At 54.9% G+C, this 24788-nt stretch overlaps 1 protein-coding gene across 2 annotated transcripts in view; it reads right to left on the bottom strand.

Annotated features, from left to right (window-relative positions):
* Positions 1–3598: 3598 nt before the first annotated feature.
* Dagla (diacylglycerol lipase alpha) overlaps positions 3599–24788 on the bottom strand; it is a 58455-nt gene continuing 37265 nt past the window's right edge. For both annotated transcript variants that reach the window (XM_052761738.1, XM_052761739.1), the window contains exons 6-20: positions 22705–22792; positions 20797–20931; positions 20205–20282; positions 18391–18515; positions 15097–15250; positions 14536–14619; positions 14364–14441; positions 13889–13969; positions 13031–13173; positions 12605–12673; positions 12218–12290; positions 10672–10871; positions 9694–9823; positions 8998–9185; positions 3599–6934 (exon numbers count right to left, since the gene is read on the bottom strand). In XM_052761738.1, the coding sequence (XP_052617698.1) occupies positions 5977–6934; positions 8998–9185; positions 9694–9823; positions 10672–10871; positions 12218–12290; positions 12605–12673; positions 13031–13173; positions 13889–13969; positions 14364–14441; positions 14536–14619; positions 15097–15250; positions 18391–18515; positions 20205–20282; positions 20797–20931; positions 22705–22792 (2584 nt within the window). In that variant the 3' untranslated portion in view covers positions 3599–5976. The remainder of the gene's footprint in view (positions 6935–8997; positions 9186–9693; positions 9824–10671; positions 10872–12217; positions 12291–12604; positions 12674–13030; positions 13174–13888; positions 13970–14363; positions 14442–14535; positions 14620–15096; positions 15251–18390; positions 18516–20204; positions 20283–20796; positions 20932–22704; positions 22793–24788) is intronic.

The following is a 24788-nucleotide window of genomic DNA, read 5'->3' as shown; positions in this document are numbered from 1 at the left end:
GCAGGTGGATGATTTCAAGGCTAGTAGGGCTTGGAGTTTAACGAGAGTCACATCTGGTCCCCCACTGCCCTATCTGACAAACAGAGAGACCTGGAGGTTTAATCTGAAACCGTGCGGGGATGAGGCCACTCCCTGTCTCCTATTCTTACTCTCACCTCCATCTGACTCCACTACACAGCATCTCTCCGGCATGATTCTTCTTCAGCTCTCCCAAATCATTCTTCATAGAGCAGAAACCAGATCATACCATGCCTTTGATAAAAGCCAGTGGTCCCCCTTGCCCTCCAGTATCTAAACCTCTAACCCTGTTTTCTCAGGCCTTGCATTCTCTCTCTACTGGAAACAACGACCTCAGCTTCAACTGCTTCCTCCGTTACTCACTAAACTGTTGCCACCAAGACCTCCTGCCATCACACAAACATGCCAGGCCCACATCTGCCTCAGGGCCACGGCACGTGTTAGTTCACCACGATGCTTGTTCCCAGCAGGCCTCAGAGCACACATCAGCAGCATTCTCTCCAAGCCGCTCACTCCACCTCAGCCTTCCTCGACTTCCTGTGAATGTCACTTCTCACTTCGTTCCCATTCTCTTCCTTCTCATGGGAAGCCTATAACTTCGACATAAAAACAAAACAAAACAAACAAACAAAACCCACCCACTACCTGGCACAGAGTAGGTGTTCAGGAAATACGCATTGAATAAGTGAACAAAGGAATCCGTGAACCTCAGAACCCTAGGTGTAGAGGCAGAGAATTCTGGAATCCCAGACCCAGCAAATAATCTCACTATGGAGTGATTCAGTGCATAACCTCAGAGGAGCCTTAGGCACAGCAAGTCAGAACCAGAAAGACCTACCCCACTATACCACTGTTTGGGAAAGATGAAATTGAGGGGTAACCGCAGCATGGTGGTACACACCTGTAATCAAAGTACTGGGAAGGCTGAGGCAGGAGGATTGCAAGTGTAAAGCCAATGGGGGCTACAAAGTGAGACCCTATCTCAAAATAAAACACACACACACACACACACACACACACACACACACAACACACACCCCAATAACAAGTGGAAGAACTTGGTGTCTAATCAAGATACTAACCTACCAGCCTAGTACTCTTGACTCTTCCTGTCAGTGGCCACCAGACTAAGGTGGGAAACTAGCCCAGCTTTGCAGGTAGTGAGACCCCATGAGCCCTTCTAGCGCCCCTCCTGCCTCCCTCTTTCTCAGTGGCCAGCATGGGGGAAGGGCAGCCAGAGCCTGAGCTCCAGATGTGGCCCAGTCAGCAGGCTTGTGGTGGCCCTCCGAGGAAGGCGTGGGGGAGGGGGTGCCCAGGCCGGCGGGTGCTTCACAATGAGGTTTTGTCCCTCTGGGGGCGGTTCTCAGAGCTGCCTCTCTTAGGTATATAGAGTGGGATTTTGCTGGAGGCCCAGCTGTGGGCACTGACCACAGCTCCCTCTTTCCAGCCGTGGCCTCGACCGAGGGGGGAGGGGGCCACACTGAGCGGCCCATTCTTTTCCAGCTCATGCACCCAGAGGTTTGTCTCCTCTGCAGACTCCCCTAAGACAATTGTTATTCTGCACTCCAGCCCCTCCTCCAACCAGGGTCAGGCCTGCCTGTAGACAAAATGAACGCCCGGTCATGCCATGCAACTTTGAAAGATGAATTTATTTCCTGAGTTGCCTGGGACCACTACAGAAATGACATCACTTTGAGACTCCAACTACCCAAAGATCTTTCCTACATACTCCACACATAAATTCCACACCTAAATGTCTGTTGTCTCAGGGTGGGCTGCTCACTTCAGTGTTGGTCTTGTCAAGGGCTGAGGATGGGGAGACCCACCACATTATCAAGACCATGAACTTTCTCTCAAATCGAGGGTCGACATGAAGGTAGACCAGGCAGGATGTAGGCCCCTTTTAATCTCATGGGAGCTGGCCTTGCTAACTCCCTATTCCACCAGGGCCACAGAGCAAAAGAGCAGCCACACCCCAGGGCCTCTCATGTCTGGGCTGGGGTGAAGGAGGAGGCTTAGATACCATGATGAAGTTGGGGTTCAAACACAGGTGGGCCTACCCCACAGCAGGGTGGTGCTGGAACTGGTAAAAGAGCTCAGGGGGACTTTTGTACCAGACTTTGTTATCCCTGGAGAGGGTTGCCATCTGCTGTGTAACCCTGAGCAAGCCACAGTACCTCTCTGGACATTTGCTCTGCTTCTGCTCCATTAGAGGCAGGATTGTTTGCAGACTAGTGAAAGGGGAAACCACTATGAAGTAAGGGTCCTAGGCTAGGACAAACCTCTGGATTTGGTCCTCCGTCTGTCTGTACCTCATGTATGACCCAGAGCAGGCTGTTTCCTCTGCTGTTCAGAGGTCAGGGGGAGACAGCTTTCAAGGCCAAGAGCTCTAGCTCCTCATCAAGTGGGGTCATACTGGACTTGGGGGGCAGTCTGAGTGGAAAGGAGGTGGAGTCAAGGCTTTGGCTGGGCGGGGATGTCTATACCAGCCTCTGCAGACCAAATTGAGACCAGTTGGAGAAACAGCGCCCCCTGCTGTGCGGAAGTTTCAGGGCCCGAGGCTGGCAGGATGCTCAGCACTGCCTGTTTACCCTGGGCTCTCCTGCCATTCCCCAGCTTCAGTACTCTGGATCCAAGCTAGGCTGGGTCCCTGTGGCTGCCCAGGTGTTTTACACTCCCACAGAGAAGGCCTCAACAAAGCTTCTAGTGGCTTTAACACTTCAGTGCTACTGCTCTGGTATTCCCATTCCTGCTCACAGCATGGGGTGCAAGGCAGAGGGATGGGTGGGTGTGATGGAACCAGCCTGGTATTCCAATAGCTGGTTTACATCTGGGGCCGTTTACCTACTCTTCAGTCTCAGTGCTCTCTGGAAGGGAAAAGGGGGCACCATGCTTCAAGGGTACTATGTGAGAGAAACAACCCTTCCCCCAGTATATCTTACATAGGCAGGACTCAACAAGTGGTTGCTCTTATGCACTTGGGACTCAAGGAGACTTCCGCCTGCTTGATGTAACTCAGTGATGTCCTGGGCCTGGGCACTGATATGCAGGAAGCCAGTGAAAAATTCAGGCCCTTCCTTAACCCAGCAAACCATATCTGTGTTTTATTTTTGAATTTGTATTACGTTTATGTATTTATTTGTGGGGAGGTGTCCATGTATCCCAGTGCATGCATGTGGAGATCAAAGGATAGTTTTGTGGGAGTCACTTCTCACCTACCATAGGATTCCTGGGAATCAAACTCAGGCGGTCCAGCTCAGTGACAAATGCCTTAACCTACCTACTAAGCCATCTTGCTGGCTTAGCACTTACATTTTAACAAAACCATGGGAACTGTATCAACTTTGAGTCACACAGTTCTAACCCACTGGGCTGTTCTCAGACAGCCCTACATGCCTTCTGTCTTTAGTGGCACAAAAGCCTTGATCCCAAGTATCCTCAAGTTTTCCCCTTATGCTTTCTGGCTCGTCTAGGGAATGGGCTCAGAGGTCCTCATTCCCTTACCCTGCTGTGATCTTGGCAGCATGTCCCCACACTGCCTCCATTCCCACCTGATGAAAAAAACCACATGAGACAGAAGTGTGCTTCTACATCCAGTTTATACACAGCTCTATACAATATACAGAAAACTTTATATACAGATATATTTATAGAATAAGCTATATTAATTTGTCTCTCCTTTTTACAGCAATATTAGTGTGGATCTTTCATACATTAGGTACAAAAAGTCACGGGAGAATGGCACATGGAGTGCAGAGGGTTTACGGGGGCCTGGCTGCTCGCTACTATTTGCATATGGAAGTCCCCCACTCCCTGGGAGGACAGGCCAGCTCATGGCTGGGAGAGCTTGTGCTGTGGGTCTGGGGGACAATGTGGGGGTCAATCTGAGCTGGGATGAAGGGGGTGGCTCAGACCCCCCCAGATGTGGCATGGAGTGACAGGAACGTGCAGCAGGCCTACCCTTCTGGGGGTCAGGCAGGGAGAGGACAGGGAAGGGGTGGGCTGGCCCTGGGTGTCTAGGGCTGAGTCCAAGTCTGCCCCAGCCCCAAGCCTGTAACACAGTATGGCTGCAGCCTTGGGGGTGGGGGGTATGTCCCTGATGGCTCAGTCCTGGGCATAGGGGCACACCCTGGAGGAGCCCCTCATAACTACCCTGGCAGAGGAAGAGTTAAAAGGCCAGATCCATAACCCTCCTGGCTGCTGGCTGGGGTGCTTGTTGTATTGTTTCTCTGATTTAAGATTTCTGTCTAACATTTGAATTCTAAGAACCACTGATTTTTATCTTACTTCTGTGCTAGGCTGAGGCACTGCCTTGGCAGGGGGCAGGGAGGCCAAGAGTCTGGTGAGGTGGGGAGTCACAGAGTAAGGGGAGGCCCAGCTCCTGGGTCTCTGTCCTCATCTGTTAGGGTGGATAGCTATCCGAGCCACCCAAGCTGTGGGGATTAGAGTTGGGGCTCAGGCCCAGATACCAGTGATCATGAGGTGGTCAGGGGAGTCTGGGTCTCCCCGAGAGGCTGTGAGTGGGTCTTGAGTGGTAGGGACCATGCTTCCAAGGAGACAAGGGCACAAGTGGGCAGTTGCTTGCCTGCACACGCCAATAACTGGCTTGTCCCAAGGCTTCACTTCACAGGCTGTGTTCTAGGCAGGTTAGGGGCATCAGGAGGCAGGCAGAGAGGGGAAGGCGAGCGGCCCTCTGCAGCCCCTTCCTCAGGAGTGGCGCACATTCATGCGCATGCACACACACACCTGACACCAGCATGCACAACCGCCCCACCCCAGCTCGGGGGAAAGGCTAGGTTCCCACCTCCTGGACTGCTTCTCCAGACCATACATAGGAAAACCTATGAAGGCCTCAGGCTAACTTGGGACAGCCCGAGTCCCTGGCCCCTCCCCTCGGCAGTGGGCAGGGGTTTCCAACCAGGACTCACAATACCCTACTCTTGGCCCCTCTTCTTATGGGCAGGACACAGTAGGAGGTGAAGCCCCAGACCCGGAAAGGAGCTAAGTAGCCAGGAGAGCAAGTGGGCAGAGGCATGTTTGGTTTCAGACCCCAGGGCCCAGAACTGCCTAGGCATGGTGGGGTAACACAAAGGGGTCAGGCAGGTTACCCCGGAGACGGGGCTTTGGATGCCTTCTTTCTTCCCAGGGCCCTGACTCTGCAGCCAGGGGTGATGTCACAGGAGTGTCCACCACCCTTTGAATGGCCAGAGTCCTGGGGGTAGAAGGTGAGCCAGGAAGCCAGGGAGTGGCAGGTAGGCAGGCAGGCCCAGTGGCCAGGGCCCATGAAGAGAAGGGGCACCAGGCAGAGAAGGGATAGCCCTGACCCCACTCTCCTCCAGATCCCTCTGGTCCTCAGGTCCCACTCACAGGGGACAACTGGACACATGATTGGGGGTGGGGGCTTACAAGCCCAGGATACAACCTGAGCCAAGCAGAGCAGATTCTGTAAACATATACATCACTGCGGGCCGGCCACCTTGGTGGGGATCACCCCAGGGGGCTGGCCAGCAGGCACCAGATCTGGGGGATAGTGGCCAGGGCAGGTGCCAACTTGAACGACCTATGAGAGTATGTGGAAAGGGGGCTGCTTTCTGCCTCGGCTCTGGGAGAGTAGCTGAAGGGCAGTGACAGGAAGCTAGCTTGCCTAGTGCCATTCCCAGAACAGAGATACCAGGCTGCCCACACAAAGGAGTCAGGCTGAGGGCTGAGGATTGACCATCCAACCTGAAGTCTCCTCCCTGTACCAAACCCACCCCTGTTTTTCCCAGACATCTTGGTTCTGAGGGTCCTAGGCTGAGGTAGGGATGCAGACCCTCTGCTCAGCAGCAGTGCTCCAGGGCCTGAGGCCACTTGGCCTCTGGGAGCCTCTCCTCAAAGCTTTTGGGCCCCAAGTGGCCATTAGGTACCCACAGGGCCTTGAGTTCTGGTTGGGGAGGAGGTGGCAGCCACTGCCAGGTGCTAGCGTGCTGAGATGACCAAGTCATCTTGCTTGGTAGGGCTGGCCCCGTGGCCTGTGGGGGTGGAAGTCCGGATCTTGTCTGTGGCCAGACACTCCTGGCTGCTGAGGCCCGTGGGTGTCAGGTCCATGAGCTCCCCTGAGGAGCTGAGTGGGAAGGAGGGAGAGAGTGAGATGCCAGAGGAAGGGTCAGCAGATCCTGCAAAGAGCCTTGGGGGCTTGGGTACCAGATTGGGCTCAAATTGGGCCCGAAGCAAGATTTCCTGTTGGCTGGGGGACTTGGGGCCTTCAGCATAGTCACTAGTGGGGCTCTCGGGCACCACCATGCAGTAGAGGTCCTGGAAGGAGCTGCTCTTGCTGTCCAGGTTAAAGAGGCTGTCAATGAACTCTGCAAATTCCAGCACCTGAGGGCTGGGTGAGTCCCCCAGGCGCCCATTGTGCAGCGCCAGCTCTCCCCGGGGGGGCACTCCACCACCCTCGCCACCTGCTGCCTCCTCTTCCTCATTGGTTGCACTTGGTGGTCGCTCAGGAGTGACACCCCCGCTGCCCAGAGCTGCCTCCAGGGGTTGGGTATCCTGCGAGTGCTTGGACAGGCTGTCGGCTGCCAGAAGCTCTGTGCGTGAGCTGAGGGATGGGTTCTCCTCTGGAATGGCCGGGTCGATGTAAAAGAGATGGCCCTCATCACGCTCCAGTACCGCGTGGAGGCTGGGCGAGCCTCGGATGCTGCGGAAGCCCGAGGAGCGGCGTGAGTCGAAGCTGTACAGTGATTCAGTGTCTGAGAGGCTCTCCATGGTGGCCAGTGGTGCCCGCCGGGACTGCAGTTCTGCCGCCAGCCGCTCCTGGGTGGACAGCAGCAACAGCTCTACAGGGTCTTGGCGGGCTGCTGATGCAGCAGCCACTGGGGACAGCAGCCGCCCCTCAGAGAAGCCCTCCAGGCTCATCTCAGACTGAGACTTGCTCCTGCAGAGGAAGAGCGTAAGGATGAGACTCAGAAGGACAGAGGAGACGGACCCCTACTTCCCAGGCTGGAAAGAAGTGGGGGACAAGGACAGAATTTATCCAGTTCTTGTTGAATGGTTCGGGGCAGAGAATCCTGACTTTTGAAAATCAACTCATAGTGTCTGGAGAGACAGCTCAGTGCTGTAAAAAGCACTGGCTGGGGCTGGAGAGATGGCTCAGAGGTTAAGAGCACTGGCTGTTTTTCCAGAGGTCCTGAGTTCAATTCCCAGCACCCACATGGTGGCTCACAACCATCTGTAACTCCAGTTCCAGGAGATCCGACACCCTCTTCTCACCTCCAAGGGCACCAGGCATGCACATGGTATGGCACACAGGCATACCTGCAGGCAAAACATCCATACACATAAAAAAATGAAATAAAATAAAAGCCAACTCACAGGGCTTGAGATATGGCCCAGAGGTTACTAGTACTTCCTGCCCAGTCATGGGGACATGGGTTCAGATCCTACCCCCCATATCAGGTGGCTCACAGCCCCTAGTAACTCTAGCTCCAGGGGATTCAATGCCTTCTTCTGGCCTCCATGTGCACCCACACATATGTGTACAAATGCTCACATAGACATATACACACAGATAAATAATAAAAATCAATAATAAAAAAGGCGGCGCACACCTTTAATCCCAGCACTCGGGAGGCAGAGGCAGGCAGATCTCTGTGAGTTCGAGGCCAGCCTGGTCTTACAGAGTGAGATCCAGGACAGGCACCAAAACTACACAGAGAAACCCTGTCTTGAAAAACCAAAAAAATAAAATAAATAAATAAATAAATAAATAAATCTAAAATAAAATGAAATAAACCCAACTCATAAGAAGCTAAGACAGAAAACAAAAGGCTCACGCTAGGTGGACAGGAATGGGGTCCCCAAAAGGCCTAAGATCCCACCGAGAGCATTACGATTCCCGGAGGAGTCTGGGTCCTATGCATCCATACCCATTATGGTACTAACCCATCATGGCATCAGGGGCTTGGCTGCTCTGGCTCACTCCTGAGGCCACAGTGAATGGGAGACACAGAGGGAAGGACAGAGAGACAAGGAAGGAAAGAGAGCAGGGAGGAAGGGAAGAGGGATTCTGCCCCCCAACTCTCAGATCAGCACTTTCCAGTGTCTCTTCTATCCCTTCCTCATCCTGGGGTTCCCCCACGTCTCCCATGATCCTGCCCTGTGCTGGAAGGGGCAGCAAACTCTGCAGCCACCTTGTTGTTGGGAAGGAAGGAGGAGCTGGGAAACGGGTGGTGGCCAAGGACAGGGTCTTCATGGAGACATGCAGCCACCACAGGAAACACACAAGGAAGGGTGTCTTGAGGGGTCCCTACCAAAGACCAGGAAGCAGTGACATCCCACTTCTCAGCTGCCAGATTTATAAGGAAGGATGCAGGGCCTGGGAGTCAGGACAACCTTCCCCTGGAAGAGGCACTGCTCTAGAATCTCCCATGACCTGTGTGCACATCTGTGAATGCATGTGTATGCCTTGGTACCTGTGTGCAGCTGGACCACATGTATCTGTGTGCTGTGGGTATGGCACAATCATGCATTTGCATGTCTACCTCTCCAAGTGTGCCCACAGCCATGTGTGTTCTGCCTGCCTTGGTGTGTATCCTGTGTAGAGTATTCTGTGTACTTATGAGGAAAGCTTGTCATAAGCCCCAATATATATGCACAGCTGTGTAAGCACATGGGTGTATATCTGTTTAGCTCTAAGTGGGAATGGGCAAATTTGTGTTTAGGTCTAGTGTATGTAGGTCTGTGTATGCCTTGAAACCTCCCATGCTCCCTGGAGACCCCCTGTCCCCCACCTGAGACACTGATGGCAAAGTTAGAGACAGCCACAGCAGTGTGACCAGGATCCTGGGCAGAATTTAACTCCCACATCGAGCATATGGACACAGCTTTGGGGACATGCATGGGCCCCAAAGGCGCACAGAATGCATGGATGTACACGTGCACAATTAGGCAGACTCTGAACCCACACTCCCTTGGGTGGAGTGGGGATGTGAGACTCACCTGACGCTGCTGTTGCGATGGTCTGGGGCAGGCAGCTCCAGGGCCAGGCCGGTGGGCAGAGGGGGCCCCGTGGGCAGTGGCTGCTGCTGGAAGATGAGCTCAGGAGTGAGGTCTACTTCAGTGGGGCTCACCATGACCTTTGCAGCAGAAAGCAGTGCTGTCTTTCCCTTGTTGTAATTCTCCAGCACCTGAGGACAGGAGGGGGTGGGCTGGTGGCAGGCGGGTGGCCAGCCCAGCCTTGTGCCTTCCTAGAACAAACAGCCTGATGGCTCAGTGGGTCCCCTCTCTTTGTGGAAGGCCTGGGATTTGCCATGGGATGCTTGTCTCTAGAACAGCCAAGGTGGAGTACTCTTCTCTTTCTAGTCCTTCAGTGGTCCATGAAGGCAGACGCTGTCCCCACTCCGCTACATATCTGGTAATGGCCAACTGGCCTTCAGGGCCTCTCAGTTCAGTCTGTCTCAGGGATAAGCCCTTAGGAATCTTCTAAATTCCCTCTTCCTTACCATGGGGCAACTTGGTGTGTGGAAAGAGCCAGGCATGTGAAGTGGAAAGACTGGAGGTCTTTCTGACTACCAGGGCCCAGCTGGGAACTAACTGTGCCTGGGCTGTGGAACATCTGAGTCTCAGGATCCTGTCTTTCAGAAGGGATACAGGGACTCAATCTCTAGGGCGCCCATGGGCTCTGCCTGCACTCACCTTGTTGAGCCCCTCCATGACCACGTACGGCAGGTGCTCATGGAGCATGGCTGGTGAGATGATCACCTCATTAAAGGCTTTGTTGTCACCCCAGATGGCGAAGTATGTGGGCTCCTCCTGCTCACAGCAGCTGAGAGGGACATAGGTAGGGAAGAAAGGGGTCTGGGGCTCTGTTCTGTGCACTTGCTTAGGGATCTAGACTGAATTTGGATGCTCCTGTCTACCCTAGGCAGCAAGTCAGTGTTCCCAGGCCTGGCTACTTTGCCTGTAGTCTATGAAAGGCTGATCCGGAGCCTCAGTTGCAGTCCCTACAAGGCCTCTTGTCTGCTTTTGGTCTAGGCTATATCTGCTACCCCTGGGCAGGACTCAGCTCCCCAGCTTTTTGTTTAAGGCAGGGGCAGCCTGTGTTAAGAAAGAGGGCCCAGGACCCAAGGTTCTGAGAGTATGCAGAAAGAGAGTCTACCTACTAGCACACTGTTCTTGCGTTTGCCTTGGCCACATTCTTGCCCACATGTGTCTGTCAGTTAATGCAGGGACACTGAGGTATGAGCTGGCCAGAGCCTGGTGGCTGCTATAGGTCATCTACTCCTAAATGCACCAAGAATAGGAAGAGCTGCCTTGGGAGACACCAGTGAGGGGTTGATAGTGGGTTGGGTGCAAGTCAGAGGTAGGACAGGCCTCAGTTTATCCCAGCTGGACAGCCACCTTTGGGTCAGGTCCCTGACACCTGCTTCTGGATCTGATGAATGCCTGGGCCTGGGCGTGGCCCTGTGAGGTGTAGACACTGCTTCCAAGGACTAGGCTCCTTCAGAGAAACACAGAATCATAAAGAAAGTCCTGTTGGAGATGGCTGGACTGTTATCTCTATCTCTGCCCCGGCTGTGAGTGGTTGACTGACCAGAGGCTAGTCCAGCCCTCAGCAGCCCCTGCCCTGGACTCACACCTACAGGAGTGGCCCAGATCCCCATCTGCACCTACCAGCATTGTTCTGCAGGATGGTTATGGACCACGTGGATGATGCGACCAGGTGGGTAGAGTGGGGTGCTAGCCGAAAGGGCAATGGTCAAATCACTGGGGTGGGTCCAGAGCCGTGTGCTGGCCAAGGCGGTCACCTCCACCTGATCCTCAGGCAGCTCTGACTTGGGGATACACTTCGTGGCCCCCACGATGATCCGCCACTGTATAGGGCCAGAAAGAGGGGGATAGAGCTGAGTAGGTCTGGCTAGGTGGGTAGGATCGGGGTGCTTGCAAGGAGGGGCTCAACAGATGAGAGGAGAGGGCTGGTGATGGGGGCAGTAGCTAGAGCATTAAAGGTCTGTGCCCACCGGAAGAGGCAGTGGCTGAGGTGTATGGTGGCCAAGTGGCCAATAAGATGCCAAGGACAGATGACACAGAATTGTTGCATTTCAGGACGGGCAAGGGCTTGGAAGACTAGCCAAGCCCTTCTCTAGTGGGTAAGAGACACACCTGGTAAGAGGAGGGATCTGTTGTGGGTCACTGTGCAAGGCAGAGGTGGGACAGGCCGCAGTTTGACCCAGCGGGACCTGCCGGGTCAGGTCCCAGATCTGATGAATGCCTGGGCCTGGCTCTGTGAGGAGCAGATACTGCTTCCAAGGACTAGGCATCTTCAGGGAGACAGTCTCCTAAAGCTAGGCTGACCCACTGCCTGACACCCGACCCAGGGTCCTGACTGCCAGAGAGGCCTGGGCAGCAAGGCTGGGAAGACTGCAGACAGGCAGCGGAAAGAGGGTGAACAGCTGTGGGTGAGCAGCTGTCTCTCAGAGCACCCTCTGGTGAAAGAGGGCTTACCCCAGGATGTCTGGCCACAACACCTTGCCCCACCCCACCTGCCTGGCAGGGAAGGTCTCTGCATAGAAAGGGCCTCCAGGATCTTCCTCGGCCTGGTATGTATTAGAATAAGCTGGCTCTCTCCTAGCCCCAGCAGAATCGTGGAAGACGCTGGGCACAACCCTCTGCTTAGAGCCTGGGCAACCTCGACAGGCCTTTCTCTGCCTGCTCAAAGCACCCTTCAGGGATTGCCTTTCTCATGGCAGGCAGCTCTGTGCAGAAGCACCTTAGTTCCGGCTCTGACACCATGACAGCTTACTATGTGAGCAAAGTTCCTTCCACACTGGACCTCAGTCTCCTCACAATGGCAAGGATTGGATGGGCTGAGCTTAGACACTGAGGGTCTGATAGCCTGAAGTGTCCATCACACAGCTGTGGCCTCTTGCGCTCTGTCCCTGGGTCAGTGGGGGAACAAGAGGGACAGCCAGGGGCTGGAGAGATGGCTCAGAGGTTAAGAGCACTGACTGCTCTTCCAGAGGTCCTGAGTTCAATTCCCAGCAACCACATGGTGGCTCACAACCACCTAATGAGATCTGGCTCCCTCTTCTGGTCATACATGCTGTATACATAATAAATAAATAAATCTTTAAAAAAAAAAAAAAAAAAAAAAAAAAAAAAAAAAAAAAAGAGGGACAGCCAGGACTTCCCAGTGGTCAGTGAGCTGGTGGGGACTCACTTTGGGCTTGGTGCTTCGCTGCAGGACATCCAGAAGCTGTCGGCGGAAACCTTCCAGCTGGGAAAGGCCAATCCTGTGGAAGGGGAGGAGCATTAGCCTGGCCCAATCAGGGGCTGGAAAGGGGCAGGAGAGGGGGCAGTGGGGGGACCTGGCCTCCAGGAACTAGAAGGTAAGTCCAGCTGGGTCATGATGTGGAGTTAAGTCAGGACAGAGAGCACTCAGGAAGGTGTGGAACCCACACTGTCTGTCTTCTCACCACAGGGCTATTAAGAATGGGAAGGGTTACTAGAGTCCTTAGGAAGAGGGTGAGGGGGGCTGAATGAGACGTGAGCGCTGTGGAGTGGGGTGAGGCCTGCTAGGGGACCACAGCAACAGAGAGGGACTTACCTGGGAACAAGGTCTTTGCCCAGAACCACAGCAGTGACAAACTCTTTGGAGTACTCCATGGCATCCTCGCTGCAAGAGAAGTTAAGGAGAGGGCTTAGACCCAGAGCAGGGCCCTGGCGGGAGTGGCCCCACTCTGCACCTGGGTTTGAGGCTCCCCAGGGAGCTTAGAGTGCCAGGCTGGCCTTCAATTTCTGCCCTTTCTGCCCGTGTTTTACCAGAGGTCTTTGGAGGAGGGTCCACTTGGCACATTATAAAGCCCTCGACCTACCACCCAAATCTTGTCCTGTGCCCTTCCCAAGTCTCCAGTGGTCAGGAGGTGGGCTGCCCATCCAGCCACCAGCTTCCAGGCCTGGCCAGCCCAAGTCAGCCCTTGGCTTTCAAGGGTCCTAGTTGCTCTAAGTAGCTCAAAGGCCTCAAGCTTCTTACCTCAGCAGGCCTCCTGGCGGGGAGTAAGCGAAGCACTTGAGGGTCGGGTACTGAGGGCGCAGGAGGAAGGAGAGGATGGCAGCTGTGCCAGCGCCCAAGGAGTGGCCTACCACAATCAGGCCATAGTGTTTGGTTCCACGGCCCTGGGGACCAAGAGATGCCTGAGAGCCCTGCCTCAGTTTCCCAGCTGGCACTGGGAGGATGAGGGCTCTTCTCAGAGTCCTGGGATCAGGCTGTCCAGGCTAAGGGAGAGTCAAGCTAGGTCCTCACAAGGCAAAGGCTCAGTGAGACTGTTTTCACACACTCCTATGCATCCTCTGAAGCCTTTCTCAGAAATTCCCTCCTCGAGGAAGCCCTCCCTGATTTCCCAGAAACAGCTCCCTCCCTCCTAGTCATTGCACTTGCCCTGTGACCACTCTGGTGATTAGTTATAATCTTTTGATGACCCCATTCCTCCACCTGACCACTAGCCTAGAGTCTGGGAGACCTGGGAATGGGTGTTGGCAGCATCATCAGGAGCTACCCACACAGGGAGTAGTGGCTGGGCTGACTCAGGCTGCCACTTAGCCGAGGTGCAGCCTTCTCCCTACTCGATGGCTGATTTTGTCCCTGGGTTCTGTAAAATGTCCAGCAATAAGTAGTCCCGACTACGAGGCTGGCAGAGTACACATCTGCTAACTGGGTACAGGGAACCAAGTAAGGACACTTTGAGAAGGGGGGCTTGGGAAGTGGGGTGGGCAGAGTGGAGCCAGCTATAAGGAGTTGGGAATGAGGGAGGGATGGACAGGAGCTAGTGTTTGGGGAGGGGTGCCATCATTCACCCCTCCTCTCCAGGATGGGATGCCATGGAGAACTCACCAGGTCTCGCCCAAAGGCCTGGGACAGGACCATCTCCTGCTCCAGCTTCTTCTTGATGTACTCAGCTGAGAGCACCATGCCCTGGGTGGGAGGAACAGAGCAGGGCTGGTGAGAAACCTCAGGGACCGGCACAGCCAGTGATCTCAGCCAGTGCCTGCTTCCAGCCCTCAAAAAACAGGCTGTGGGGGCTGGTGGGTACTTCTCTGGTTTCATTTTGAATTGCATTTTGCAAGTGATAAAACAGAGGTTCAGAGGGAAGTCTTCCTGACAGAAACAGGTATGACAGCTCCCCACTGCCTTCCCTGGAGTTTTTAGGGATAGCCCCTGATCCCCCAAGCCTTAGACTGGGCAGGCAGACGAAACCACAGCCTTCTGACTGATCTCTAGGAGGGACGATCCCTCAACTGCAGGCACCTGAGTGCTGTCAGGGTTTGGGGACAAAGGTCAGGGGACCTCAGGATGTTGAAGCTGATACCTTGTGGCCTAACCAGGTGCCTCGGTGTCCCTCCACAGGGAGGCGTTCAGCATCTCCAGTCAGGTCAGTCAGGGCATCCTTGAGGAAAGAGAAAGGCCACATAAGGGTGGCTGAGGAGGTTAGGCAAGGGCCACAAGTACTTGGGCCTGTGGAGGAGCCATGGGTAGCTTACCTTGGGGGACAGGGTTCCCCGGATACTGATCACCACTTTCTTCTTGTCATGGTCCACAGCTACGTAGAAGGGAGTTTCATAGACCTAGGAGTATCAGCTCATGAGCCAAAGTGACCCCAGAATGAAGCCAGACTTAGGGAATATCAATGAAACTCCCCACTGGCCACAGGGTCCCTAACACCTGCCACATCCAGGGTTCCTGGAGCTCACCAAGGAGTCTTTGGTCCCCGACCCTCCCACTCTGCTTCAGGCAGTCCTGTGCTCAGTCCAAATGGCTTACTGCCTCTCCCCAGTATCTCTGGTTTCTTCCATTTCCTTAAGGCTGAGCCTGGAGGTCCTAATTCTGAATGGGACTGGCATCCATTTCCCCACCAAGCTTGAGGCAGTGTGGGTCTGGGTCACCAAAATGGAGGAGGCCATCTCTGGACTACATACTGGAGATGATTTGGAAACTTACAGCTGGCTCCACTGGCCTAGGGATTGCTTTGGTGGCCTGGGTCCCCAGTAGCTTCCAGAGGAGCTCGGGCCCCAGCTCTTCCTGTCCCCAGCCTGGCCCCTCACCGCATCATGACAGGAGGTGTAGACGATGTCAACTGCAGTCATGTTCTCATCCAGGAAGTGACGGCGGATGGCAATCGCGTTGCAACCACAGCAGTTGTCTTCCTCAATGGTGACACCAGGAGCGAATCGGGGTCGTGCAGGGCAAAGACAGCACCTGGAGTGGGTGGCAGCAAGCTCAGGGCTGGTCAGCACCAACGGGGTGGTTTTCTCCTTCCATCCTCTCTGTAAGTGGCTCCAGGGGGGGCTTCAGCCTCACCCTGTCTCTGTCTCCCAACTCACCCTTGCTAGGCCCTGGTGACTTCTACGTGGTCAAACCCTGGACCAGCTCATCACACTGTCTCCAGGCAGGACCTGACTCATGAATCCCTCCCCATTTGGCTGGAGACCCCATCGCTCTTCTTTCTTCTAAGATGGAGCTTCCTCTCCAGTTTTCCAAGGTCCTGGCTCCAGCCTGGACCTCCCTCCCCTCTATCAGCCTACTTCGTGTGCTTGCCATTAGTTCCCTCTGGACCCCAGTAGACCCACTGCAGACCTCCAAAGGCACCTTACCAGACTCCTACATGGCATCTCCCCTCAGCTGGACTGTCGGCCCTCTGGGTCCTCAGCCTGCTCCCTGGCTATCATACCAGCTTCTCTCAATCACTCCACACCAGTCCACTCTGTCTTTGTATTTAAAACCAAACCCACCCACTGTCCTTCTCCATGAGACTAACTTAACTTCCTCTCCCTTGTCCACCCTTGCCCCTGTACTACCAACTCAGCAGCACAAGGACCCTTTGAAGAGACATTAAGCCACTATGACATTTCCTCGTAGGGTCCCATAGGAATGCCCTCCTTTTCAGCAGACAGGTCTCAGTCTTTTCCAGGCTCTGCCCTGTCTGGCCTTGTCTGACGGGCTGCCCGACTCCCCTCCCATCTATACCACGCTCGCCTTTCCTTCCTCTGCCTCCGCTTCCTCACCAGATTCTCTGCACCTTATCCCCTATACCCTTTAGTTTCCACCCCATGGGACCCTACAGTGAGGTTGGCCCCAGCTACCTCTCTAACGGGGCGGGGGGGGGGGGGAGCGTCCTGACATGATCCCTGGTCCAGCACTCAGTCCTTCCAAAGCCTCCATGTGCTCCGACCTGCCCTGGAGTCCCTCATCTGCGTACAGTCTTGGCAGGAGCTACACAGGGCAAGATCTGCTCTGTGCTAGTCACAAATGTTTCCCCTAGCACCAAGCCTAGACAAGCGTACAGGAGGCTCCCCAGGTAGATGAGCCAGGGCTGAAATGGTCACTCAGCTAGGGGCTGGGGTTGGGGATGGGGTGGGGAGAAATGCATCTGCTTCTCGGGCCACCAGAGGGAGCCAGCACCCAACAGACTGGGTGCCAGGGAGAAGTGTGACAAGGCTGCCAGCTGTCTTGAATTGACATTCAGCGTGGTCTTTGTCCTCCCAGAGCAGTGACTGCGGGACTGTGACTTCCCAACAGGGAGAGGCCCCAGCGTCAAGCCGAGACCCGGAAATGCCTGAGCTTGCGAGTGGGACTACCCCATACACAGGATACAATACACAGGATACACATCCCAGAGCTGAGCCTGGAGAAGCCACCATACCAATCAGGCCAAGTGGTGGCAGGCTTGGCCCAGGGTCTGAGCTCCTACCTTCAAGCCTTCAGGAAGCTCCCCTCTTTCCTCAGCTGAGCAGGAGGCTCTAATGAGGTAGAGGAGAGTCAGAACTTGGGTTCAAATCCTTCCTGGCATGTCACTTCCTGATTCTGTAGCCACAGTCCGGCTCAGCCTCAGCTTCCTTGTGGTCAGAGCCAGCGCTGACTGCTACTTCCCCAAGCTACTGGACCCCTGCCTGTCCCTTGTGTCACGCCCCCTTGTCCCGCTCACCCTCCACACACAGCAGGCCCTGACAAAGTGGTGATGTCGCACCTGCTGGGGCAGACAACCTCAGTTGTAGCATCAGAGAGCCAGTGGAAATGACAGCGGCGGCGGATGGCGGACGGTAGACGGTGCCCAGCCATTTCTCTCTCCCGTTATCCCTGTGCTTTGGGCCTTCCTCTCCACCTTACCCTAAGCTCATTCGTCCAAGAGGGGGCCTGATTGTCCCACCGAGGCTGCGGACTCTGTCCTTCGCCATTTCAGCACTGGCTCATACAGGTGCTTATATTCCCACTGTTCCCAGAGCACTCAGAGCCCACTGCCAGTGGCTCCGTGATTCTGAACTGTCCTATGGGCTGATAGCATCTGCTAGAGCCAGGGAAACAGGCCCCTGAGAAGTGGAGTAGGTCCACCTGCTTGGTGGGTGGCCTTGGGGCTCCTGGCCCAGTGATCATCTTGAGAATCTCCCCATCCACACTGTGTCCCAGGAATGCAGGGGAAAATAACAGGCATGTACATTTGGCAGAGATGGGAGAAGCATGTAGTGACCTGGTCTTCTCTGATCAGCCGCTGGGGGGTGGTGAGGACAAGGTCTCAAGAGCCACCAGCTTTCTCAAGAGAGAGGCACTGCAGAGCAGGTGTGGATGCTGTCATCCCCCAGGACAGGGCATGGAGGACAGAGGTACTGGCCTATCAAGTCAGCTTTTCTGGAACAGGAGCCCAGGGAACTGTCCTGCTTCTGTCTGTCATGGACTGAGGGTGGAGACACCACAGAAGGACAGGGTCCTTCCAAAGCCCTTCTCTGGCCCACTTAGAAGCACAGAGCCCCGCCCCTGGGTGTGGCTGAGGGTGGAGCCAGTTACAGGCCAAATTTGGGTCCAGGTCTTTCTCTGCTCAGAGCCTGGTAAAGCCTTTCAAAGTGCCTTCTTGGTGCATTTCAAGAGACCTCCATGGAGTGGGCCTAGGTCTCCAGAAAATTCTTCTAGAAAGGCAGAGCACAGGAGGGGAGCCAAGGGAAGGGAGATGTGGTCAGACAGGAATGGCTGTAGGGGGCAGAGGAAGGCCCAAAGAGGAGAATCGGCAGTGTAGACACTGCAGTACCGCATCTCAAAAATGGATGCGTTAACATCCCACCTCACAGATGCAGAAAGCCAGGCTCACAGAAGTGCACTGACTTGCCCAAGGCTGCAAATGAAAGTCTGCATTCAAACCCAGAACTGTCTACTTCGAGTCTGGGAAGGAAGCAGGAGGAAGGCAGTGGCCCAGTGACCATATGGGAGAGAAGCTGCTTTGGTGGGGGCCAGAGGAGGTGGGGGCAGGATAGCAGTTTCAAAGCCCTAGGGGAAGGAGGTACCAGCACATCACTATGTATCCCTTCCCTCCACCCCATGCTGGTGTGGCTGGGGACTGACAGAGTACTCACGAGCAGGACCGGGCCAGTTGGCAGAGGCCACAGGTGGGCTTCCGCATCAGGTACATGGGCCAGCCGTAGGCGGCCAGGGCGAAGAGCATGTAGTAGCAGACTTCTTTGTAGCGTAGCATCTCATGCTGGAAGACAGGATAGAGAGGGCGGTAACCTCTGCCCCTCCTGCCTGCTTCCTCAGCCACCACCAGCCCCTGAAGTGGGAGCCTGCCTACCTGCTCCAGTGCGGGATAGCTTCTGGGCCCCAGGGTGGAGGGGCAGCCCCTTCAGACACTGATTACATTTGCCCAATTATCTTCCTGTACCCAGGCCAGAATACTCACGAGACCTATCCTACCACAACACTCTTAGAATTCATGATTTGGGGACAGAAAATCACTCGGAGCACTGGCTTGTTTACCCAAGAAGGAAGGGAGTGTGGGCTGTGAGTGGCAGTTGCTCCACCTCAGCAATCAGGCCCTGGGAAACTTAACCCTGCGAAGCCCTGGGGCCCACAGCTGGGGGTGTCTTGCTATGGGCAACAAGACAAGCCATGCTGGGCATGGAAACATGTCACCAAATGTCTCTGGCTCTCCAGTTTGACTCATGGAGTCCCAGGTCCCCGAGGCTCGGGGAAGCTGTCTCCCTGAGATTGGGATCACGCTAGAGAAAGGTGCCACTTTGAAACCCAGGAGTCTGCTGCCCGACAACTGTTCTTGATGCTGTGGTTGGTATCAGTGCTACAAGCTGTCCAGAGGCAGGATGGCAGTGTCCCAGGAAAGCCTGTCAGTCAGTCCCCAGCCCCTGGGCACCAGGACTGTGGCACTTAGAGGGAATTAGTCACCTTGTAAAAGTTAAGGAGGGTGATTAGTCATCTTGTGACGTGAAACAGGTAGGCCTCAATCAGCACCCTCTGCCTGCTCTTCAGGAACTCAGGAAGGAGCCAGTAGCTGCAGAGGCAATTACCCTGGGTGACAGGTCAGGGAGGGCGAGGCACTGGCAGCCTCTGCCAGGTGGCAGGTGCAGACTCTGCACCTCCCCCAGGGGGGTGGGAAGAGCCAGCCAGGCAGGGCCTAGTGAGTGACCGGCATCTGGCTAGGGGCACCGGCTGTATATGTATGTGGCTGGTGAAATGAAATGATGTCTGATTGGGGAGACAAGATGCCTGGGGCTTTTCAAGAGACAGATCCCCAAGGGCTAAAACTTCTCCAGACCTGTCTTAATTGGCACCAAGTTTCTAGCACCTTGCTGGACTGGATTTAGGATGGGTCACTTCCTCCTACTCCAGCCCTGGGTGCCTAGGGCATTTTACACCTCTCCTCAGGCTTTGAGGATGACAGACTTGCTCCAGATCGCAGACAGAAGCCATGGAGCAGGGATGCACATGGGTTTGCCTTCTCTGGGCCAGGCTGACTGTGGTTCCGCCCTTGGCCATGCTGGCCTGGGCTGGACCTCATACCACAGAACCTGCTTTCCCTGTAACACATGAGCTTTCTACTACAGGTGCTTGAGGAAAGTCTCTACTGCTAAAGAGGCTTTAAAATGGCAATGCCACCCCCCACTGCCTATCATGAGGGCAGCAGTAGCAATAATGTCACAGCTCATCCTCATGAAGCACTATGCAATCTCTAGAAGCCAGGTTCAAACGTTTTGGAGCTTGGCTAAGAGACTCAGGGTCCTACTTATAGAAACAGCACGATGTGAGGGCTCTTGAGGAGCTGATCTGAGAGGAGACGCCCTGGACGGCTGAGCAAGAGTGGTGGGGTCAGCTCACACCACGTAGTTGTGGGGAGGTGGTAGAGAGAACTGGGGAGAGGAAGGGATTTCCAACTCACCGAGTTCTTGAGGTCGAGGTACTTGGTGTTTCTGGTCACTGGCATCCCAGACAGGAAGGCCAAGATGTCATTGTTTGCCTGAAAAACAGGAGTGGTAAGATGGACAGTGGTCCAGAGGTGAAGATGAGAAGGGAGTTCAGTTTTAGCCTGCTTCAGAGGTCTGAAGGAGCATGAGGCTTGCAGCTCTTCCAGTATCCAGCAATTTTCCAAAATCATACTTCCCTGTATTTCTAGTTTCTCCCATTCTACACAGAGCTTCAGCCCCCAGGGGATGGTCTTGAGCCACCTCAGAGGGAAAGGAATTTTGTGTGAGATGTGCAGAGACTGGAACTGGTGTGCTAGTGAGCACAGGAAGGCAGGGCAAACTTCAGACAGAAGGCTGAAGCACGCGAGCGGGCACTGGCCATCTAACCCCAGCCACAGGTGGCCCAGAGAACAGGTCACCTGTCAGGGGTCAGTGGAATGGCTGGCTGAAGGTTTCAGCTAGGACACTGGAGGACAATGAACAGTCAACAGAGGCCTGGGGGCTCCTGGGGGAGAGGACGCCACAGGACCAGCAGCAGGGGCCCACGGGAGAGCTAGGGGTGCTCACCTCATCCAGCACCGCATTGCGCTTGGCTCGCTGTCGCTGTCTAAGCAGCACCAGGCCGGCAATGATGTCGGAGGGTACGATGTCGAGGTCACGGAAAAATTCAGCGAAGAGGTAGGCAATTTCTGAGTAGGCATCCTGTCAAGCAAGGCCCAGGAAGGCAGGAGGCGGTGGCAAGGCAGCAGGAGAGAGGAGAGAGCAGGAGTGAATTCCCGGGGCAGGTTAACTAGGAACCTCCGCAATCCTGGCCAGCGCGGGCCTCAGGCAGTGGCTCCGTGCAGCAGGAACCTGGAGACCCTGTTCTGGGTTCAGAGCCTTTACCATCTGTTGGTCCTTCCTCTTCCTCCCAGACCTCTTCTCTCCACTGAGGTCCTTACAGCTCATGCTACCCTTTGCTCTCAAGTGCCAACCTGAGGCCCTCCCTCTTCTCTTTCTCTAGATACCCAGAATCAAGGCCCAGGCAACCCTTCTCCAGCAGAGAAGTCACACAAAGTTTCTGGCTGCCCCTGCCCCACCAGCTGTGACCCTGGAAGACCCACTAAGAGCTCTGTAAGGCTCCCAGGTCTCGTGCGCCCCCTGCTCCTCAGGAGCCTCAGCTCAGTGGGCCCTGTAATGCGCTTGAGAGACTGGCCCTGGGCCTTGGGTAGGAGGCAAAGGACAGAGACAAGCCCTGCCGGGTGTGGATCCTGGGTCTCCGCTGCCTTCTGCTGCCTCAAACCTGTCAGGAGAGGGTGGAGTGGAAGCAGAGTCACAGCAAGTGAGTCTGTCTCACTGGGTCTCACCCTTGAGTGCCCGGCAAACCCAGGGCTGCAAGTACAAACCTCCAAAGGGCCACACAGTCTGACACTGTCAGCCCCAGCTGCCCAGCCCAAGGTGCCCGGTTCAGACATACAGACATTTATGTAAATGCTACTGGTGTTTTCAAAGGCTGACATTTAAATGTAGTTCTTCAGCAACAACATACAAGCTGACGAAAACCACTCTGATGGGATCTACCCCTGGGCTGTCTGTGCCTAACAGGACCATGCTCTGGGCACCTGCGACCTTTACACCAGCTTCTCACAACAGCCCTGACTCTACATTGTGCCCTTCACAGGCCCAGGCAAGCCTCGTTTCCACCTGCCAGGGCTCCACTCTCTGCCCTCTGCACAGCACACCTGCAGCCAGGATCTAGAGATCTTACAGGCCTCCCTAGAGACCCCACAAGGTACTTACCACCTGCCAGGGAATACTGGGGCTTTCTTCCACTTGGGGGGTGCTGTTAGGGAGGGGGTACTCCAGGCTTCCCGGGGACATCTGAGGTGAGCACTTTGCTGTCAGCCCCAGGGAGCAGTGGTCTACTGACTTCTCCAGCCCTTCTACTAACTAGCTGTGGGATACTGAACAAATCATTCCATCTCTCTGGGTCTTAGCTGCCTGATCTACAAAATTAGGGGTGGGGCTGGATGACCTCTAACCTCCCTACCCTACACTAAGGGGGCTATCTCCCCGCTCAGAGCCACCTTAGCTGATGCTGCCTTCCTTCTGCTGAGCTTGCTTCTCTGAGCTTCAGAGATGAAGGCTGACTGTACCACCCAGACCCAGGCTAAGCACTCAACAGCACCCCAGACCTTCCAGATCCACCCACTTCTGGCCACGTGTGACTTTTCTTCTCTTAAACTAAACTGTGTTCCAAGGGTATCAAGCCAGTCTTCACACCTTTCTATTTTCTCAATAAAGCAGGTAAATGGTTGCTTTACACAGTGGAGCAGTCCATCAGTGGAAGGGCAGGCTGTCCCATGAGCAAGCTGTCACTCTGCTCTCAATCAAAGCCCTGCCTCCTACCGGCCCCACCCACCTAACATCACCAGTGAAAGGCACCTGCATGGCAGGGGGAGGACCCGAGTGAGGCAAGCAACCCCGGGTACTTACTGACTGGGAATCCTTTGTCCGGGTGCAACAGAGGAACACTTTAAGACGTCGGGACCAGCTGGTGGCCTGACCCTCCTCTAGCCGGTGCCTGTGAAGGTAGACCGTTGACAAGTGTGAAGTCAACGGGCTGGACAAGAGGAGCTGGGCCAGATGTTATGGAAATAGGACGATCTGTTCCCAGGACACACCAAAGAGCTCCCCAGCGGGGCTGGGGGGAGGGTAGGCAGCAGGCTAGCTACAGCTGGGTGGCCAGTGACCTAGATATCAGCCAGCCACGGTATTCCCTGGAGACTCTTGCCGGCCAACCTGGTGAGTTGTTGTGGGGTGGGGCAGTCCCTGACTTTCGGTAGACTGACCCATGGGCATGACCTGGGGACTTCAGAGCTGGGAATCCAAAGTAGGGGCTACTCTGCAGCCAGGTATCTAAGGCTTGCATGGAGAGCAGGAGACATGTCAGCCAGTGTGGCCTTGCTGTCCTATGCCTTTCCTAGCGAAGGACTTCAGAAACTCATGCACTGAGTACTTAGAGGAAATCTGGGGGGTTGGGCAATGCCCTGGTATTTCCCAGTTCCTCACAGCTGCTGTCTGGGTAGGGCAGGTCCACTGCCTGCACAGCTGCCCCCTGTCCATTCTCTTCCCCCTCTACAGCTCAGGTGGGGAGTCAGGAAGCTCAGGAGTCAGTGAGCAGGGGCAGAACAACAGGTTACTTTCCCACAAAGACACCATCATGCTGGGCACACAGGAACTTGGTGCGTTTTAAGCACAAACATAATAGTCCTGGCACCAACCATGTAGATCTCCAAACTCTCCAAACTAAGTCAGCAAAGGCTAGCTGAGTTTTGAGCAATGTGCTGCCCCCTTAAACGCCCATCACAGGGTGGTGGGGGCAGGGAGGAGGCAAGGTGGTTCTCAAATGCATTCAAGGCACTTTACAGTCACCAGAAACGATAGACTGGCTCTCCATGAGCTTCTTGGCTCCTCTCTGCAGTCAAGAACTGCTCCCCATTCCTTTAACCCTGGCTACATAGGCAGCTGACCAAAAAGAAGGGAGCAGGAGGGGCTAGGGATGATGTAAGAGACCAGCTGTCTGGGAGACCTGCAGTATTGGTGAAATTAATGGCTACCCACTACACTGCAGTCCCTAGAAAATGAAGCAGCCTTGCATCCCAAATCAATACCCCACCACCCTTGACAAAGAGAGAGTGAACATGGCCCAGCTGGGTTCTTAGGGCATCATATACTTTTTGCTTTCTAAGCCAACCCGGCTTTCAAATACAGGATGTGAAATTTCCTCCGCAGCTTCTGGCCAGATAGAAGAGCTCACCCCACTGAAGTACCTCTCGTGAACACCAGGGGGCAGATGATCGTAGGAATGTATGAGAAGCTGACAGGTTTGGTCAGGTGCAGTCTACCGACCACGGCAGGGAGACCACATACCAAGTCTGAACAGAAAGTTCATGGACCCCAACAGCCCTCTGTTGGGAGACTCACTGTGTGAAAGGGGCAGACATTCCTTCCACAAAAACCCAAGGTCAAGCCTCCTGGGAAACAGCCGGGAATGACACCCTCCCCCAGTCCTCACTAGATTTCACTAGAAAGAGAAAGGACCAAAAACTTAGATACACTCCCGGCTTTCAGAAACCAAAATAACTTAACCACGTGGAAGATGGAATGCACATGTCCCCTGCCCTTGGGAGTTGATAGCTTGAAAAATGTCCCTGTTAGAAAAATGGTTGGTTTTAGAGCCGGTGGAGGACACTCAGGCAGGTGGTAAGCTTGACAAAGCCCCACAGCCAGACTGTGCTCTCCAGCCTTGCAGGAGACCTGGAGAAACCACAGCAGGTCACAGGCCTGCGAGCTATGGCCTCTGACAGGGCCTGGAAACCACAGGGAGCTTCCTAATTAAAATGACAGCAAGCACCAGGCCCTGCTGGACAGGCTCCTACTGCCTGGAGCCCCAAATCACCCAGAGTCAGGAAGGGAAGGAAGTTTTCTCCAGGGCCCAGGAGCCCAGAAACAGGTCGGGTGCGGCATGTGCTCAGAGCAGGTAAAGTGGGACAGGGGGTGGTGGCCAGCTGCACTGG

This window comes from Peromyscus californicus, unplaced genomic scaffold (genome assembly GCF_007827085.1).
Source record: "Peromyscus californicus insignis strain IS unplaced genomic scaffold, ASM782708v3 Scaffold_4__1_contigs__length_199733344, whole genome shotgun sequence".
In the NCBI taxonomy this organism is placed as follows: domain Eukaryota; kingdom Metazoa; phylum Chordata; class Mammalia; order Rodentia; family Cricetidae; genus Peromyscus; species Peromyscus californicus.
The sequence above is the reverse complement of the archived record's forward strand: the minus strand, read 5'-3'. Positions and strand labels throughout refer to the sequence as shown.